General features: G+C 59.5%; 7 protein-coding genes across 7 annotated transcripts; 2 read left to right on the forward strand and 5 right to left on the reverse strand.

The window, feature by feature from the left end:
- Positions 1–932: 932 nt before the first annotated feature.
- UV8b_06164 (uncharacterized protein) lies at positions 933–3,257 on the forward strand (the record flags this gene model as incomplete). The annotated part of the gene is made up of 2 exons (XM_043143661.1): positions 933–1,402; positions 1,502–3,257. 2 exons carry the CDS (start codon positions 933–935, stop codon positions 3,255–3,257), a joined length of 2,226 nt encoding a protein of 741 aa, XP_042999596.1.
- Positions 3,258–3,766: 509 nt separating this feature from the next.
- UV8b_06165 (uncharacterized protein) lies at positions 3,767–4,382 on the reverse strand (the record flags this gene model as incomplete). Its single annotated transcript, XM_043143662.1, has 2 exons — positions 3,767–4,198; positions 4,305–4,382. The coding sequence occupies 2 exons, from the start codon at positions 4,380–4,382 to the stop codon at positions 3,767–3,769; spliced, it is 510 nt and encodes a 169-aa protein (XP_042999597.1).
- A 332-nt stretch (positions 4,383–4,714) lies between these two features.
- On the forward strand, positions 4,715–5,950 carry UV8b_06166 (uncharacterized protein; the record flags this gene model as incomplete). The annotated part of the gene is made up of 2 exons (XM_043143663.1): positions 4,715–4,896; positions 4,993–5,950. 2 exons carry the CDS (start codon positions 4,715–4,717, stop codon positions 5,948–5,950), a joined length of 1,140 nt encoding a protein of 379 aa, XP_042999598.1.
- Positions 5,951–6,667: 717 nt separating this feature from the next.
- Positions 6,668–8,549, reverse strand: UV8b_06167 (uncharacterized protein; the record flags this gene model as incomplete). The annotated part of the gene is made up of 5 exons (XM_043143664.1): positions 6,668–7,124; positions 7,269–7,599; positions 7,657–7,896; positions 8,182–8,264; positions 8,362–8,549. 5 exons carry the CDS (start codon positions 8,547–8,549, stop codon positions 6,668–6,670), a joined length of 1,299 nt encoding a protein of 432 aa, XP_042999599.1.
- A 363-nt stretch (positions 8,550–8,912) lies between these two features.
- Positions 8,913–9,204, reverse strand: UV8b_06168 (uncharacterized protein; the record flags this gene model as incomplete). The annotated part of the gene is made up of 2 exons (XM_043143665.1): positions 8,913–8,938; positions 9,000–9,204. The coding sequence occupies 2 exons, from the start codon at positions 9,202–9,204 to the stop codon at positions 8,913–8,915; spliced, it is 231 nt and encodes a 76-aa protein (XP_042999600.1).
- A 4,335-nt stretch (positions 9,205–13,539) lies between these two features.
- Positions 13,540–16,068, reverse strand: UV8b_06169 (uncharacterized protein; the record flags this gene model as incomplete). The annotated part of the gene is made up of 3 exons (XM_043143666.1): positions 13,540–13,980; positions 14,058–15,974; positions 16,048–16,068. 3 exons carry the CDS (start codon positions 16,066–16,068, stop codon positions 13,540–13,542), a joined length of 2,379 nt encoding a protein of 792 aa, XP_042999601.1.
- Positions 16,069–16,221: 153 nt separating this feature from the next.
- UV8b_06170 (uncharacterized protein) lies at positions 16,222–16,821 on the reverse strand (the record flags this gene model as incomplete). The annotated part of the gene is made up of 1 exon (XM_043143667.1): positions 16,222–16,821. One exon carries the CDS (start codon positions 16,819–16,821, stop codon positions 16,222–16,224), a length of 600 nt encoding a protein of 199 aa, XP_042999602.1.
- Positions 16,822–17,508: the final 687 nt, after the last annotated feature.

Consider the following 17,508-nt stretch of genomic DNA (forward strand, 5'->3'; position numbering starts at 1 on the left):
ACGCCGATCCGCTTATGCGTCCAGATGTTAGCGGCTGCGCTATTCCCGGCTGGGCAGCACAAACCAGACTCTAACTGGTTCAGTCATGGGCTCATGGCTACGTACAAGGCAGTGGACAGTAGGCTGTGCAGCTGTGCAGTTAGAGGCAACGAGCCCCCAGCCTGGAGACTGGTCTGGGGGGGACCCACCCGGATTTAGAGGCCGACCCACACCTGTCATTAGTTGGTCAACCTCAATGCTTCATGATTTTATGTCTTGGTCGTTTTCAAATTTCAAGCACCGCGACTCATGCTTGCTCATCGGCGTCCGATATCTTGGCCAACCCAGAAATACCGCGACTGGATGTACCGAACCTCCTTATCGACCGTGAAACCCCCCTCGCGACTCAAATACGCACCTGCCGGTGCTCCGACCTGGCAACAAGAAACACGGATTACCCCAGGCAAAGGCTTCGTCGTCGAGCGGCCCATTCATCGAGAGACAGACGTGCAGAAATCAGAAATCCGACGAGGCTTCACCCCAAGCCAGACCGCCCCGTCCGACGGAACGGCATTCGAGAAGGCGTGCTTGTGCAGTGCCGTCCTCGGCTGCCTTTCCGAATCCTGCCTGCTCTCGATTCCTTTTGATCCCCCACCCCGCGGAAGCGGCCACACGTCTTCTTGGGAAACTCGTAATTTTGACATCATAGGTATCCCTTGATACGGCGAACCTACATCACCATCGACGACTTTTTTTTTTCTTCTTCTTATTCTTTTGGCGCCGCACCTGTTTCCCCGTTTGCCGGGAATCGTCACGTCTGTTGCTGCCCGTCGACGCTGGAGGCTTGGCCACTCTGCCTAAACTGAGCCCGTAGCCCAAAAAATTCATCAATATCGCACGGGGCCATCTCGTCGTACTGGCCTTCCTTTCCCCGGCTGTCGGCTCGCTCACACATGTCTGCGCCAAACCCGAGAAAACGGGCAGCACCGGATGCGTCGCCAATGGTTCCGTATCAGCAACGTACGCCGCAGCCGTTTGCCGCTGAAACTCTGAATGGGGTTGCAGACCCTTTGATGTGGAACGCCGACGGCGATGACCTGGTCAATGCATCCGCGCATCCTGCCAGCTCGCTCGGCTTGATGCCCCCCAAGCCGGAATGCAGCCCGGTCCCCAGCCCTTCCAACAGTTTGACGCGACGAGACATGAACCAAGCCCTGGTGCCAGCCCACGGCCGAAATTTCGACACTTCCATCGAGCCTTGGACGAGTTTTGGCGGCGACAACGCTCTTCTCCAGCGCAATGATGAGGGGGGGGCGGCTGAGCAGGACAACATTGACGCACTCGAAGAGATGTCCCAGAAGGCGAAGCGCGAGGCGCAAAACAAGCGGAAATCGATACCGCCCTTTGTACAAAAACTCAGCAGGTAGGCATTCCTCCGGGCAAAGTGATGGATTGGCGGAATGAACTGCATCCCTCGGTGACTAACATTGGCACTCCCGCGCGCCCCCCTCCCCCGCCGCAGTTTCTTGGAGGAACGGAAGAATGAAGACCTTATACGCTGGTCGGAAAAAGGGGATTCCTTCATTGTCATGGACGAAGACGAATTTGCAAAAACCCTCATTCCCGAACTCTTCAAGCACAACAACTACGCGTCATTCGTCCGACAGCTCAACATGTACGGCTTCCACAAGCGGGTTGGCCTGTCGGACAACTCGATGAGAGCCAGCGAGCGCAAGAACAAGAGCCCCAGCGAGTATCACAACCCGTTCTTCCGCCGCGGGCACCCCAACCTGCTGTGGCTGATCAACAAGCCCAAGGGGAAGCCCAAGTCCGCCAACAGCAAGTCCAAGGGCAACGAAGCCGAAGGCGATAGCGACGACGAGCAGATCAACGAAGACATGGTGACGCAGACCGGAGCGGCCTCCAACACCCCCGCGGGCCGCTCGCTTCCTGCCGCCCCATCCGACCCCCACACGCTGCCGAAGAAGGAGTTGACCCTGATACGGGAGGAGTTGCACAGAGTTCGAGAACAGCAGGGGAAAATCCTCAGGGCCATAAACCAGCTTCAGCACAACAACAACGACCTGTACAACCAGGCCCTCATGTTTCAGAGTCAACATGATCGCCACCAAAACTCCATCAATGCCATCCTCAAGTTCTTGGCCAACGTGTTTAGGAAAACGCTGGAGGACCATGGCAACATGCAAAGCGTCAGCGACATCATCTCCAGCATGATCACCAACCAAGGGCAGCAGCAGCCCCATCAAGGCAGTGTATTTGACCTGGGGGACCTGTTCCACTCGGACATGGACGGTTCGGCGACGACGCCCCCTGGCAGCGCTCCTAAGAAAGCCCGCGGTCTGTTGCCGCCGATACCCAACCGAGCCGACGTATCCAACCCTGCTCAATCACCGGCACCGTCTACCCCGTATTACCCCGTCGGCAACCAAAATCCCGAAATGGGCCACGTCACCGAGCTGGTGGACGGCGTGGACACGCCATCTAATCCCAACCTCCGCCATGAGCTCGAGAAGAATCCGCATGAGCGAATGATGAAAATCATCAACGACCACAACGCGACAAACAAGTCTGGAATGGACTTGCCCGAAGCAGCGAAGCTGGTGGCAAACGCCCCCAGCGCACTAAACAGGGAGCAAAGGAGCACGCTGGCGGATTTCATCGCCACACAGTCTACGTCGCTCTCCTCGGGCTCCTCATCGACGACAGCACCGCAGTCTGCCGTTGGGTCTGCTGCTGCCAATGGTGCGGCCGCGCCGGCGGCCACCAAGTCTGGACTTTCTCCAGCACCGACCGATTACGCCTCGATGCCGTCCATGTCGCCGATAATGAAATCACCGCAAATGGCGCCGCCGTCCCTGAGCCAGATCAACACGAACCAGATGGATCTTGACCAGCTCCAACGGCTCCAGAGCGAACAAGACGCCAAGATTCACGAACTGAGCGAAATGCTAGGGCCCCTCAGTCCATCCGGCCGCATTCCAGGCTTGGGGGACGGACAGGAGGGCTACTTTGATCCGCCGAACGTCGACCTCGACCAGTACTTTGACAGCAACGCGTTTCTCAGCGACGCAAACTTTGGGGCCGACGGCAACGATTTCAACTTTAGCATCGACGAGGATGCCGCAGCCGGCGCCGATCCACTGGGTGTCGATATTGGTATAAACGGTAAACCTAGTCCTTCAGGCACTGAGGAGATTAGAAGAGAGGACCTCGATGACGATGGCGTGCTGAGCAGCAAAAGGAGGAAAGTAGCGTGATGCCAAACGATGTTCAAATACTGGGGCATAAAATTTCTTGTACATATGGCGCGGCGCGGGATACGGATTAAACGCCCACAGTGGAATGCAAGTGGGACTTGGGTCTGTGGCCGCCGAAGGAAAAGAGGATTGAGGCAGCCCAGCTGATTTTTGCGAGGGAAGCAAGTTAGCTAGCGGCCATCGGCGGAAGGACGGCCAAGTTTGACTAGTGGCGATTTTGTCCCTTTTTTTTGCTTCTTCCGGCGTGGACGGGTTCAGAGGGATTTCGGCCGGCCAGATGAAATTGAGCTTATCTTGATCAACGTAGCTTTTGCCGAATGTCTGTGACAAGCCCCAGCTCCAACACGAGCCTTGGGAACTGCCACGACAACTCGGATACTCGGACACCCTTGCACCCGAGCGTACAAGTAATAACGCATGCCCGTCGAAAGCCCAGCAAGGGGCGCCACGTGAAACCAACGTCGCCCTTTGAACCGGTTCCCGAACCGGCCCCCGGTCTGCACGTCTCATCAGCCAGCCAGCGGGTTCGCATGGACAGTCACCCTCTCGATGCGCAGCGGCTCCCTCGGGCGATTCTTCTTGTCCACGTCGACGGCCTCCATGGCGGCCAGCACGGCCAGGCCGTCGTCGCCAATGACCCTGCCGAAGACGGTGTTGAGCCCATCCAGGTGGGGCGCCTTGTCGAAGGTGATGAAGAACTGCGAGCCGTTGGTGCCGGGGCCGCGGTTGGCCATGCTGACCACGCCGCGGTGGGAGTGGCGCAGCGCCGGGCGGATCTCGTCGTCGAAGCAGCCGCCCCAGATGGACTGGCCGCCCTTGGGGTGGTCGGCGGCGGCGGCGGCGGGGGTGGCCGGCGCGCCGGTCTGCACCATAAACCGCGGGATGAGGCGGTGGAAGGGGGACGCGTCGTAGTAGCCGGAAGCGCAGAGGGCGAGGAAGTTCTAAGGCATGGGCGGGACGGCCGCCAGCATGGTGGTTAGTTTGGTGGGAGGGTGTTAGTTGTGGGGGGGGGGGGGGGGCGGGGTTTGAAAAGAGGGAGGGTTTTACTTGGGCGGTTTTGGGGACGCTCTCGCAAAAGAGTTCGATTTTGATGTCGCCTAGGGATGTGTGGAGGGTGACGGACATGGTTGGTTGGTTGGGGGAGAATGTTTGCAGGGCGGGATGGCAGGTTGAGGAGGTTTTGGGGCAGAAGTCGACGGCGGGACTAATCACGGGCGCGGGCGACATCCGAGCGACCGAGATCCGAGCGGGTGCAGGGTGGGGCGGCCGTGTTATCGATAAGCGAGGCTAGTAGCTCCAGCCGTTTCGTTGTCTCCAACCTGCACCTCTCGTCGCCACTTCACCTCGTGTTTCCCAAGACAAGGGAATAAAAGAAGGAAAGGAAAAAAACGACAGAAACGCCTTTTCATTTCAAGGAGCGACACATAGAGCCATCGTCAGCACCGCCCCCCACCATCATGACCAGGCAACTCGAGCAGGCGCTGCTCTCCCTGATGCCCACCCACGGCTCCCATCTGCCCCCCTCGCTCGTCGAGCTGGCAAACTCGCTGCTGGCCCAGTCCCGCCACAGAGCGAGCACCCTCAAGGCCGAGGAGGAAATCGCCCGTCAGTACGCCTGCGCCAATATAGCCTGCGACCGGTCAGAATCTGGTGTTCCCCCCTCCTCTCGAACGCTGCGCCCCCCCCCCCCTCGGCTCGCTCGCTCGCTCGCTAACCCCTTGCGCCGCCCATCCAGCCTCAAGACGTCGCTGAACCTGCCTCCCATCGAACCGCGGCCGCCCATCCCGCCCCGCATCTACAAGCGCCTGTACGCGCACCTCGACAACATCCTCCCCAACCCGGACTGCACGCCCCGGCCCGGCAGGCTGCGCGCCGGTCCGCCGCCGACGGAATCCCCATCGCGGCCCCTGCCGTCGAGGGGCACGCCGACCAAGGAGGCGAGCCTCGCCGCGTTCCGCACCCCGGCCACGGCTTCCGCCAGGGCCAAGAGGAGCCAGGCGGACGCGTCGAGCGCCCGCGCGCTGCGCCCGTGGGTCCACCCCGTCATCCGGCACATGTGCGCGGCGTCCGGGCACACGAAGCTCGCGCCCACGGTCGCCGCCGGCGTGGAGCACCTCGTGCGGCCGGAGGGTCGCCCGGCCGGAGGAGGAGAGGACGCGTGGGTCCTCGGCCATGTGCCGGATCTGCTTGCCGCCGTGTACTTCTTCGTCGTCATGCGGGCCCGGCACATTGGTTCCGGCGCCGAGATCGACCGCCAGGGCTACATGCCGCTTCGGAAGGAGATCCTGGCTCTGCTCGCCGAGGCTGGGGACAAGGTTGCCGCGCCCGGGGGCGCGGGCGCGGGCGCGGACGCGCTGGAGGGCTGGAAGACCGTCAGGTCGCGCGATTTCGACGCCGCCGTCGCAAAGGTCACGGAGAACAACTGGCTGCGCGGGGACTGGTACGACGGCATTGTCGACGTGATGCGCCCTACTACGGCCAGGGCGGAAGCAGGCTCGGCAGGCGGGCAGGACGACGTGGAGGCGCCGCGGTCGACGCGACGTGCCGATTCCATGCTCCAGGAACGATACGAGTTTCTGAGCGACGCCAAGAGGGCTGATTACGCGGCGTGGCGCGAGGCGATGCTGAATAAAATAGCGCAGGGGATTGCGGCTCAGCCGGCAGCGGAGGTGGGCGCTTCAAGGCAGACGTGAAAGGTGCTGCCATCCCCGCCGTCACCGTCGTTCACCATCGCCACCATCATCCGTCACACAATAGAGAAGGCGCGGTGACGTTGACGCACCTCGCCCCCCAAGCAAGACCCATGCGGCCAACCTTGTTCGTAAAAGCCTACGTACCGTGCTCCTCAACCCGATTTTCCTTTCGGGCAATTTTTTTCAACGTGTTCCCCTCCCCCCTCCTCGCGTGGAACAATGCCGCTCCAACGGTTGGACGCTGCTCCCCCAGATACGAAGCGGTTTGTCCGACCCTCGCAACTGGCAACGAGCGAATGATGGCCGAGGAGGAGGAAAAGAACATTACTCTTTTCTTCCTCGGCCATCATTGACTGTCACCTTGAGCACATGCTGTAGCCGGTATCCGATGGGGCGCGATAGTGGAACCAGGCTCACGGATGGGACGGCAGCTCCCTTCTTCAGGCGCAATGGCGTCACGAGAATGGGCACGGTTGGCAGGCCTGGTATTTTCGCTGCTTCTCTGTTCGTGACCATAGAAGCAACATGGTTTGATTTGCTTTGGCTGTGCGTCTGCTTTTTACCTGGCGCCGGGCCAGCATCGACTCTCCCCGAGCCGAGACAGCTTGGTTTGCTGTGGTTCCTTTTTTTCCCCCTACATATCTCGCGGGGAATCCCGTCGTGTGCCAAGCCGAGTCCTGGGGGGGGGGGGGAGAAAAAAGAAAGAAAGGGTCAAATCTAAGCCAAGTTTCCAGGGACATGTGGATGTCCTGCACTCAAACCACCACAAACCGCCCAAGCCTGTCCATTCACATAGCTGCTCTCGTCGCTGCCCAGAAACAGGGCCACTCGCGCAATCTCGTCGGCCTGGCCACCTCTCCTCAGGGGATTCAGCTGCCCAATCTTCCTGTCGCTGCCCCGAGCCCGAGCGGCTTCGTAAATCGGAGCCGTCATGCCGGTTTCGATGAGACCGGGGCATATGGCATTGACGCGGACATTGGAGCCCGCCAGCTGGTAGGCAATGGTCTGAGCGAGAGACACAACGGCAGCCTTGGAAGCCGAGTATGGTGTTGAGCCGGCATTGGATCGGAGGCCGGCAACGGAGGCGGTCCCGATGATGGAGCCGCATGACCGTGGCTTCTCGGAGCATGTCTTCATCATTGCCGGCGCGGCGTACTTGGCTGCTAGGAAAACGCTGCATTTCAGATCATGATTAGTCTGTGACGGACGTTTTGCACGTCTCTTTTGTCGTTTCTCATCGTGGTGTCGCCTCGAAACTGGTAGCGATTCGCGACAGTATCCGCCCGCCAGTTTTGACTCCCGGAAAAGAAAAACATACCTCAGTGTGTTAATCCGCAACACGTCCATGAATTCGGCGTCTGTAAAGTCCGTAAAGGCGACATTGGAGCCCGTGATGCCGGCATTGGCAAAGAATACATCCAGGCGACCATAGCGGTTCAAGGCATCGTCGACCACGGCTTTGACTTGCGCCTCATCCGCAGCGTCGAACCGCCAGCAGTGTACATCGACGCCTGGATAGGCTGCATTGATCTCCTTCTTGTGCGCGGCAAGGTTTGATCCGGACTCGTCGCAGATGTAGATGGCTCTGGCGCCGTTCTCTGCAAACTGATGGGCGGATGCACGTCCTATGCCCAACGCGGAATTCGCACCTGGACCTTGATCAGCACGTAGCCCTGTGTTTTCGAGCGTCATCAGCGCAAACACACCTGTGATGATGACGACCTTGCCCTGGACACGCGGGCCGCTAGAATTACCGGCTATTCTCGTAATGGGCGGCAGGCTAGTGCGTGAGCTTGAGCTTTGGAGCTGCTGCCGTAGGGCTTCGATTCGTCCTTGGGCCCGATCTGACATGTCGCAAAACGAAGCGACAATATCCCTGGGCGAAGTTGAGCTGCCAAGCCGAGAGCGCGAGGCGATTCGTTGCAGATTGTATGTCACTTTTGAATCTTTCAATCACGGAGGAGGGCAAGTAAGTTGCGTCAACTAAATCGTCGACGACTCTCTGTTGCTGGGGAACTATGTAAGATGCTGATCCGGCTCTGGGCATTGGTTCAAAGAGGACCCAACGTACCTTAGCTACCTAGACCTAAGGTACATAGCGGCATCTGGAGCCGAGGTTCCTGCAATTCCCGCGGAGGCAACTGAGATAGGTCGGCCCCAAGCCCCACACCCCACGCTGAAAGCCTCTTCTTGCACAGTGCAAACACCCCTTCATCACCCAATGAACCTACGTGGTGGTATCATCACGCCGTATGTGCCGTTTCCGATGGCAATCATTCGAGTCTGGAACTCGGCGGCGACAGACAAAAATGTCCTAGCGTCAAGTCAAGTGCGTCAAAAAATCCAGCATCCAAGAAAAAGGACAAAGAGGGTGAGGGAGTTTGTGCTTTCCGGTTCGACACAAAACATACAGTAAAGGAAGGAACGATTCGGGGCGGTTGCCTTCTGACAGCAATGGGCAGGCGCGTTCCAGGATGGAGCCACGGTTACCAGCGTGGCAAGCATAAGTGAAGCCGTCGAGCATCTCGACTTGCTCCTGATGCCATGATGCCATGATGCCCACCATGACCATGATCCCTAGGAAACACGTCTTGTACATGCATCGCCAGGGATGGCTAAACCAGGGACTCTACCTGTAACTCCAGCCTTGGGCATGCAATGCAGATGCTATGATGCAACGGGTAACAACGGGCAACCCCTCCCCTCCAGGGCATCCACATTCCATCCATTGCTGTGGACCGCAAAACCTCCGTGCCTGAATTCCGCCGACGTTGAAAACAGGCTCCCGATTGGCAATGTGACAAGGTGACCAAGAGCTGCATATCACTGCCAAATCGTCCTTCATCATTGGCCAATGCCGTATAGTTCAGCTCGCCATGGCTAATTTGCTTTGCGCAACCTGCGGCCTGTCGGTGAGATTACGGACGTGAGAATGCCGCGTCTTACTTGCGAAACAAGCTTCTCAATTGGCGACGCAGCCATCCACGACTGCAGTTGGTGTCAGTTGGCTCATGGTACGGAGTAGACTTCAGAGTAACGCCGTATCCACGTTTGCCCTTGTTCATTCTTCGACCGCGGTGAGGATCCCCGGCCCGGCGCTCAAAGAGGCGCTCAAAGAGGCGCTCAAAGTCAACCTTCCAAAAACTTGGACCCGTTGCGCATTCGCTCCTCTGGCCGTCTGGCTGCTCACGCTCTTTTCGTGCCAAAGTGGCGCTCGCTGACCGCATCTGCCGAGGATCAAGATTCCTAGTCATGCTGAAGATTGAAGTCAAGTCCATCACGGACTTGGAAGCGCCGCCCGCTGCGTATGCGGAGTCACATCGGGATGACGGAAAAGCCACCTTGTTCACGTCGGGATCCGGATCCTATTCTGACATGCCCGTCGTCACCTGATGAAATATTCATAATCATGCAGCATCATGCTTTTTGCCCCCGTTCACCATGGAGCAACGTCAACAACGTACTCCATATATGGGGGTAACAAAGAGAATAGTCAGTAGCGTGCGCGATCGATTGCAGTTGATATAAGGCTGACCTGCCTGCAGTTGACTTCGGGCTGCCATGCAAGTAGAGGCCTCACAACCAAACTGCCCGGCCCATATGCATTGGTGTCTGCCGCGTTTCTCATATGGAATAAGCTTAATGCAAGAGTGAATACGAATCATGTCTTGCCGAGCCTAGGTAACACACTCTCAGGTCTGCGGTAAGACTTGCATTACGAGACTATTGACGTCGGAAACGGCTCTCTGCAGCTTGTTGTGCTACGGTCAATGAGAGCTTTTCGTTCAGATGTACATGGGTAGAAGTCTGGTTCATATAAGTGACAGTCGATGTGTTTCCAACACGGCTTCTCGTCGTGAAAGAATCTCCGCCGGCACAACTTATTGATTGCAAGGTCGGATATCGTGGCGGCCTCTTTCACCGTGGCCCAAACCAGGGTGCAAAAAAGGCCCTATATTGGGCTTACAGCCATCCTGACCCGATTTGGTCTTGCGTCTGCAAATGAAGGTTCCCGAAGTCAAGGGGGTAGCTAATCTCATGTCGGGATTTCACAAGTCCCAAGCAAATGCTAGCGACGAGGTTTAAATGAGAAATTTGTTGTCATTCTTGGATCCGACAAAGGAACGGGGGGGGGGGGCGGGAGTCCAAGGCAGAAGAGAAAAAAAAAAGGCCTCGACTACGGGTTGCTTCTTCCCTGAGTTCCAACTTCCGACTTATTTTCATCGTTTCTGTCATGCTCCTGGTTTCGGCTTGGAAACACGGAGTCGACAAGTCCTGAGGCGGTTTCACTCTGACACACTTCACTTGCCAATGAGTTCCACCAAGATGTCTCTCGCTGGGAGCTCAGACCAGCCAACGCCAAAGGGGACAGAGCAAGGCAAAGTTCATGCCCAGAGCAGCTCACACGACGAGGTTTCCACGGACGATGGCTATGCGCCATTGATCTCGAATGTGGGCATCAGATGCAAGAATCGGACGGAGCCATGCCCATGTGGGTGTAGCACAGTCGAAGGTGGTGGTGGTGGCATGGCGCCGACAACAACGACCAACACCGGACTGTCCGTCTCAGCCATCTCTGCGACGCCTTGGACTGCCAATGCTGGGGAAAACGACCAGGGCGGAAAATGCACTGCTACCGTACTGCGCAAAGTCAAAGGTGCTTCAGGCTCCAGCGTAGGCCGGGCCCAAGACGGAAACCAGGGTTCACAGCCGAATGCTGGGCCGCCACGACGTAGCGGCAGGGTAGGTGATAACGCATATCGTCTGCAGGCAGAGGGGCCGAAGCCGCAGATCATGTCCGACCTGAGAGATCTCGACGTCGCCACCGTCAACAATAGGCGCAGAGCTACATGCAGGTACAAATGCAGCCATGACGACAATGTCCGCCGCGCATCAGCATCAAGCTTGATGCCCACGGCCTTGGTTGATGACATGGATGAGAGGGCGAAAGCTCGAGTCGACACGTTAGTCCCCAGTCTCGTCCCAAGTATAGTCCTTTTTTTTTTTTTCCTTTTTTTTTTTTTTTTGGCCATCCCCAGACGACGGGCCGTTTGTCCAACTGCAAGCGAGCTAACGTGGACATGTGGAAAAGGATCGAGCATCAGGACCCCGGCGCCCAGAACCAAGGCCCCGGAAACTGCGACAGACCAAAAGCCCCAAACCTCCAACCCGAACCCCCGAGTTGGCCAGGCACAACTGCATCTGCCGTGCTTGGCTGTCGACGACGCGGGGGCCATGGGCGTGGGCGTGGGCGTGGACGTGGCAGAAACAATGGTGGGAGCGGTGCCTCCTCGCCCACCGGAACGTCAGTGCGGCCCGACCCAAGCGCTCTGATGAAACGATTGCTTTCCGCAACCATTGCCGACACGGTTTCACCGGACATAAAGTCGACATGCTCCACTTACCTGACACCGACAGCACAGCTGGCGCGAGGGATAGCGTCGTCGTCGTCGTCGTCGTCGTCGTCGTCGTCACCGCCGCTCGCTTCCCGTTCCCGTGGCCCGGCCTGCACGCTCATCCAAGACCCATCTCTCGGAGCTGTTTCTATCCAGGCGCAGAATCAAGCCGCGGCAGAAGCTGCTTCGAATGAAGCGAGCCAGGTTCCCCGTGCTATAATAGCAACCATTGCCCTCGCCACCGTAGCTGGTCTTGCCACCATTGGCGTGGCCGTCCTCTTGACCTATCTTCGCTTCAGGCGGCGCAGCAGCCCACCCCCTCGCGCCGGCACAGACGACGGCGCAGAGAAGACGACGGGGAGCGCGACCGATTCCCCTCTGGCGTCATTGCCGCTCTCCTCGCGCTCGTTTGCGGCGTCGTCTGCAATGGCCTCGCATGCCAGGTCCGCTTCCGACGTCGTCGGGACTCTGACCCCGCCGCCAAGATTGCTGGAGAGACGATACCACCACCAAGCGACCCAGAGCGATGGCTCGATTCGGAGCAAGCCTTCGCACACGAGGTGGGGCAAGCCGTCTAGCTTGTCGCCGCCCCCCGCCTGCACGCCGGAGAAGCCAAGGTACGCTGCTTCGTTGCGGCACGTCTGCAAACCGCCAGGTCACCCGTTTGGAAACAGACTCGCCCAGCACTTTGCCGAGTCTCGAGCCTGGCGCCCTCGGGCCCAAGGACCAGCATCATCGTCGGCGTGCTCCGCGAACCACTCGGCCAGGTCTCTGGCCTCGCCGCCGACGACTCCCAGCATCCCCCGAGAAGTCATGGGGCTGGCAAGCCCAGGGCCGCCGCCCACCCGAGCACTTCCTTCGCCTCCCCTGAAATCCTGGCAGGTCAACCCGTTGTCGCCGCCTGCCGAGAGGGAAATGGCCCATCTACGGCCCGAGGAGATTGGCGTAGCCCTGGGCAGCCCATCTTTCGGCGAGGCGCCTCGGAGAGAGAAGCGGCCTCTGCTGGATGAAAGGGACCTGGAGCGACTGGGAGGGGTGTATTATCCCTTTACGAGATGATGCCATCTGCCATGGACGGCCACCTGGCATGGCATGGCACCTTGGCCCAACGGGTCAAATGCGACTATGAGACACGGACATGTACGACTGTCAAGACTATGGACACGATTTCTGGTTTTGTTTCTTTTTTTTCTCTTCTTCTTTTTCTTTTCTTTTCTTTTCTTTTCTTTTTTTGTCCTTTTTTTCGTTTGATTTCCAAAGGAACGGCGTAGCGAGGGACGGCAGCGGCGCACAAGTCATGGTTGTTTTATCAATATACGTACTTGGGTGTTTGGTCAAGCCAGTCCTTGTGACGCAAAGCAACCCTCCCCTCTCCGTAGCTGGCTCCGTCAAAGCCTGCGTCGCATGATGCCAGCCCACCGTCCGTCCGCCCGCCCGCCTCCCAGCCGCTGCGTCCTCGTCCCTCGCCGTGCCGTGCTGTGCTCCTCATCAGGCGGCACCGCGTCGACCTTGTCCACGCCCGCAGCGCACACCTGTTTAAAAACGCCGGCACGGCCATCCGCCACCCCGGCAGAATACCTAGGTCACGGACCGCGCACGCCCCCCCGTCAGCTTCCCCGTCAAGGGGGCATTGAGAAACGTGCGTCACGACGGGCACAGCACGGCACAGAACGGCACAGCACGGCCTGGTGCTCGTGTCACAGAGGGAAAGCAGTCGCATCGTGGTATTTAGCCAGGCGGACGTGATGAATGTACAAGAGGCGCCGCGGACCGCCTCGTCCGGTCTTCCGCGCGTCGGATGGGCGCAAGCTCGGCGGGAGCAGCTGGGGTGTTGGCCCGCCGCTGCTGCGTGGGGGCAAAGAGCGCCCCGGAGAAGACTGAACTAGACAAAAGGGAAAGAAAAGAAACAGCGGCAGCAGGAGCAGCAGCAGGAGCAGCACCACCACCACACCACCACACCACCGCCAACAACTACAATAACAACAACAACAGCACCACCACCAAACAACACCCTGCGCCTGGCCATGTTTCCCAGGACCTCGGCGGCGAGTCCTGCTCCCTTGGCCGTGGGCCCGGCCGTCTTGCCCCCGCCAAAGCTTGACTGCCTCTGGTGAGTGTCGCTTCAAATCTCCTCACCCCCAGCGGCAGGCAGCCCCAGCGCACGGAAGGGAGGGAAGGCCCGGGGCGGCGCTCTCAGCTGTCTGCCACACGGGAAGCTGCTCGGGCCGGAGGCGGCGCCTCCGGCTGCGGCGGCCGAGGGTGCGGAACGGTCCCCAGCCCCGGGGGCTGCGGCGCCTCGGTCGGCATGGGCAGCACCAAGGGCCCCCGGGACACGATGGCCCGGCCGGGCAGCTTCTCCCCCCGAATCACCATCTCGACCTCCCTCTTGTCCAGCGTCTCGTACATGACCAGCGCCTGGGCCAGGAGGTCCAGCTCCTTGCGCTTCTCCGTCAGGAGCTGCCGGACGTCCTCGTACGACTTCTTCAGCGTGCGCTGCACTTCTCGCTCGATGAGCGAGCGGGTCTCGGAGCTGAGGTTTTCGTATCTCCGGCTGTATTCCACGGGGCCGAGGGCGTTGGACATGCCAAAGTTGGTGATCATCATGAAGCTCAGATCCGTAGCCTTTTCCAAGTCCTAGCATCGGGGTGGGGTCAGAACGAAAGGAGGCGTGACAAAAGGGGGGGGGAGGGGGGTGGTTGACTGCAACTCACATTGGACACGCCAGAGGTGACCTTGTCGTCGCCATATCTCATCTCCTCGGCCATCTTCCCGCCCAGCAAGACTCGGATATTCGCCATGTACTCGGCCGCCGTGTACGAGTACTTGTCCATCTGCGGCACGTGGGCGGTGTGGCCTAGGGACGGGCCCTTGGGCAGGATGGTCACCTTGTACAGCCTGCTGGAGCTCTCCCTCTCGTAGAGCTGGACCAGGGCGTGCCCGGCTTCGTGGTAGGCCGTCATCTCCTTCTCCTTCTCCGTCACAACCATGGACCTCCTCTCCGCGCCCATGGTGACCCTGTCAAACGCCCACTCCATGTCCTCCTTGGTCACCACCGTGGCCCTGGCCCTACTGGCTCTCAGGGCGGCCAGGTTGAGCATGTTTTCCAGCTCGGCGCCGGATCGACCGGGCGACCGGGCGGCGACGGCGCCCAGGTCCACGCTGGGGGCGACCTTGATCTTCTTTGCGTGGTGCTTCAGGATGGCCAGGCGGCCGCGGACGTCGGGCAGATCCACGGTGATGTGGCGGTCGAAGCGGCCCGGCCGGGTCAGGGCCTTGTCGAGCAGGTTGGGCAGGTTGGTGGCGGCCATGATGATGATCTTGGTGTCCTGGTCGAACCCGTCCAGCTCGGTGAGCAGCTGGTTCAGCGTCTGCTTGGCGTAGGCATGGTCTCGGGAGTTGCGCTTGCCACCGACGGCGTCCAGCTCGTCTATGAAGATGATGGCGGGCGACTTGGCCTTGGCGGCGGCAAACAGCTCGCGCACCCGCTTGGCTCCCACGCCGACAAACACCTCGTCAAACTCGCTGCCGGACATGTAGAAGAAGGGCACGCCAGCCTCGCCGGCGACGGCGCGCGCCAGCAACGTCTTGCCGGTGCCGGGCGGTCCAACCAGCAGCACGCCCTTGGGCAGCTTGGCCCCCAGGTCGGAAAAGTTCTCGGGGTTCCGCAGGAACTCGACCACCTCCTGCAGCTCTTCCTTGGCCTCGTCGCATCCGTGAACGTCGCCGAACCGCGTCTTCTGCTTCTCGGCCTTGACCTCGGAATCGGCCTTGGCGCCGGCAGGGCGCCGAATGGCGCTCAGCGCCTCGACCAGCAGCGCGACCACGACGAAGCAAAGATAGGTGAAGAGGAGGAACGAGGCGAAGAACTTGACCCAGCGGAAGACGACGAGCCGGGTGGATTCCCGGACAATGACGTGGATCGGTTCGCTCTTGCCGCCCTTGGACGAGCCGTCGCCGCCAGAAGCAGCAGCAGCAGCGTCATCTTTTCCCTTGGCCGGTTCGGCCGAGGTGGACGCGTTGCCGGCGGCTGCATTCGTTTGAACATTCAACGCGGCCATGGCTTTGCCGTAGACGTGCTGCGTGGCGGCGTTGGCGGCGAACCTGCCGGATTGATAACGCTCGACCAGTATCCCGGGCATGTTGGCTCTCAAGAGGAGTTGGTAAAAGACGTTTTGCGCGTTTGCGTTGCCGGGGTTGCGGTTTGCCGACTGCTCCGCCGTCGCCAGCTGATTGCGCGAAACGCCGCCGAGCCAGCCAAACCCTCTGCCAAACCCTCTTCTCTGCGTCGGCGTCACGGCCACGGGCCTTCTTGCCCCCACGCCGGTTGCGCCGGATGATGTCCACGGCCCGTTTGCCACCGAGGAGCCCAGCCATCGAAACTGAGGGTAGCAGAAAGCAGGGTCGCTGCTGGCACGCAGGCCGACACGCGTCAGCCACGTCGCCCCATTCCGAGTATACAGCGCCCTGGAAAGCGTCGGCATGGCGGGGAGAGCGGAACGCGGCGAGACAGCTGCTGCCTGGAGGCCATGGGCGGCGGCGTTGAAACTTGCTTTCCTTGCCGGGACCGAGGTCCTCCAAGGTAACGCTGGAGAAGCCGCAAGCGACGGCCACGCTTTCGATGCCATCCTCTAGTTGCAAATCGAGTCAGCTAGCGCAGAGGCAGCGGTGGCAGCAGATTCGAAAGAAACAACCGATGCTTACCGGAACGCCGTACAAAGCCATCAACAGGCTCAACCTACACCGCAAAGCAATGCACCAAAAAAAAAAAGGGGGGGGGGGGGGGGGGGGGGGAACGCTCTGAGAAGGAAGGTGTTGCGGTGAAACGCAGCGACGCGTGAGGGGGTTTTATCAAGGACACGGTCGCGCCGCCTGTCGTCAGGTGAACCGACGTGTAGACCGCTTCGGCTCAGAGGGCCCCTTCACTCTCGCGCGCTCGCTCTCGGGCCACAATGGTGATTGATGCTGCTGCGCCCACGACGAAACGGCTGGGCGGGTCTGGGGAGAGTCCCCGACGCAGGAGACGCCTGGGCAGAAGACGGGGGGAGATGCGACAGGGAAGGCTTCGACACGGCAGACCTGGCGGCTCATGTCCCCCTGCGAGAGAGTGGTGGTGAGTCGTTTCCGTGCCGGACGACGAAGGCGGTTCCGCTCCGAGGGATGGGTAGCTTGTCGTCCGTCTTCCCGCTTGCCACTTTGCTTCACGGCGGATCCCAAGCGGCAGGTTTTTGGTCGTGGGCCGTGGGTACATACGGGATGCGTGGGCGACGGTGGGTCCAGGTTTTTTATTTTTCCGCCGTTGCGGTGCGCACGCCCTTTGTTAGTCAGCCGGGCTGGAGGGGTGAATGATCCGATTCCGGCCGTCACCTGATTGATGGACACGAGAGATTCTGCAACCCAGGATTCCGATTCCGCATGAGACGCCACACCAAGTGCAGCTCTACCGCCTCCGCCATGAAACCCATCCAACCGCAGCATCGTGATGGACAGCACGCACTCCGGACGGCGGCACACGCTCCGTCTGTGACCGCTCCGTCTGTGACCGCTCCGTCTGTGACCCTGTGGCCGCAGGCTCTGTGACCGCAGGTCAAGCGACTCCAACTCGACGGGCTACCGTGCAGCACCCTCGCCATAGGGCTGTTCCCCGTTTCAGCTTTTATCCCAGACACCATGCTGAGCAGCACTTTGCGTGGAACTGCAACTCCTGTCTTTTAATTAATGTGCTAACCAATCCTTCCTTCTGATGCCCCAACCGGTCTGAACCTCCCTCTCTGTCTTGGTCATGACACGTTTCCGTCTTCCGCGTTGAAGCACGCTTCTGAAGAAAAAGAAAAAAAAAAAAAAACATTGCGACCAGAGGAAAAAGCAAAAGGCGCGAGTGTAGCCACCGCAACGACCTCGCGTTGGTCCCACGATGAAATGCCAAATTCACACAAAACATGAAAAGCCCCCTACCGGATGGAGATTGGTAGAAACGAAATCAAGGCATCCTAATCCTAGCCCCTGTCAAAGGACTACGTGGTATATCCGCCCAACTATTGTGCACACCGTTACTTGCAACAAAAAAAAAAAAAAAAAAAAAAAAAAAAAACCCCCACCGTTTTTTTGAGTATTTGTACAGATGATATTTTGCGGAAAATAAGACCAGCCACATGTTTGGCAAGA

Source organism: Ustilaginoidea virens, chromosome 5 (assembly GCF_000687475.1).
Source record: "Ustilaginoidea virens chromosome 5, complete sequence".
In the NCBI taxonomy this organism is placed as follows: Eukaryota; Fungi; Ascomycota; class Sordariomycetes; order Hypocreales; family Clavicipitaceae; genus Ustilaginoidea; species Ustilaginoidea virens.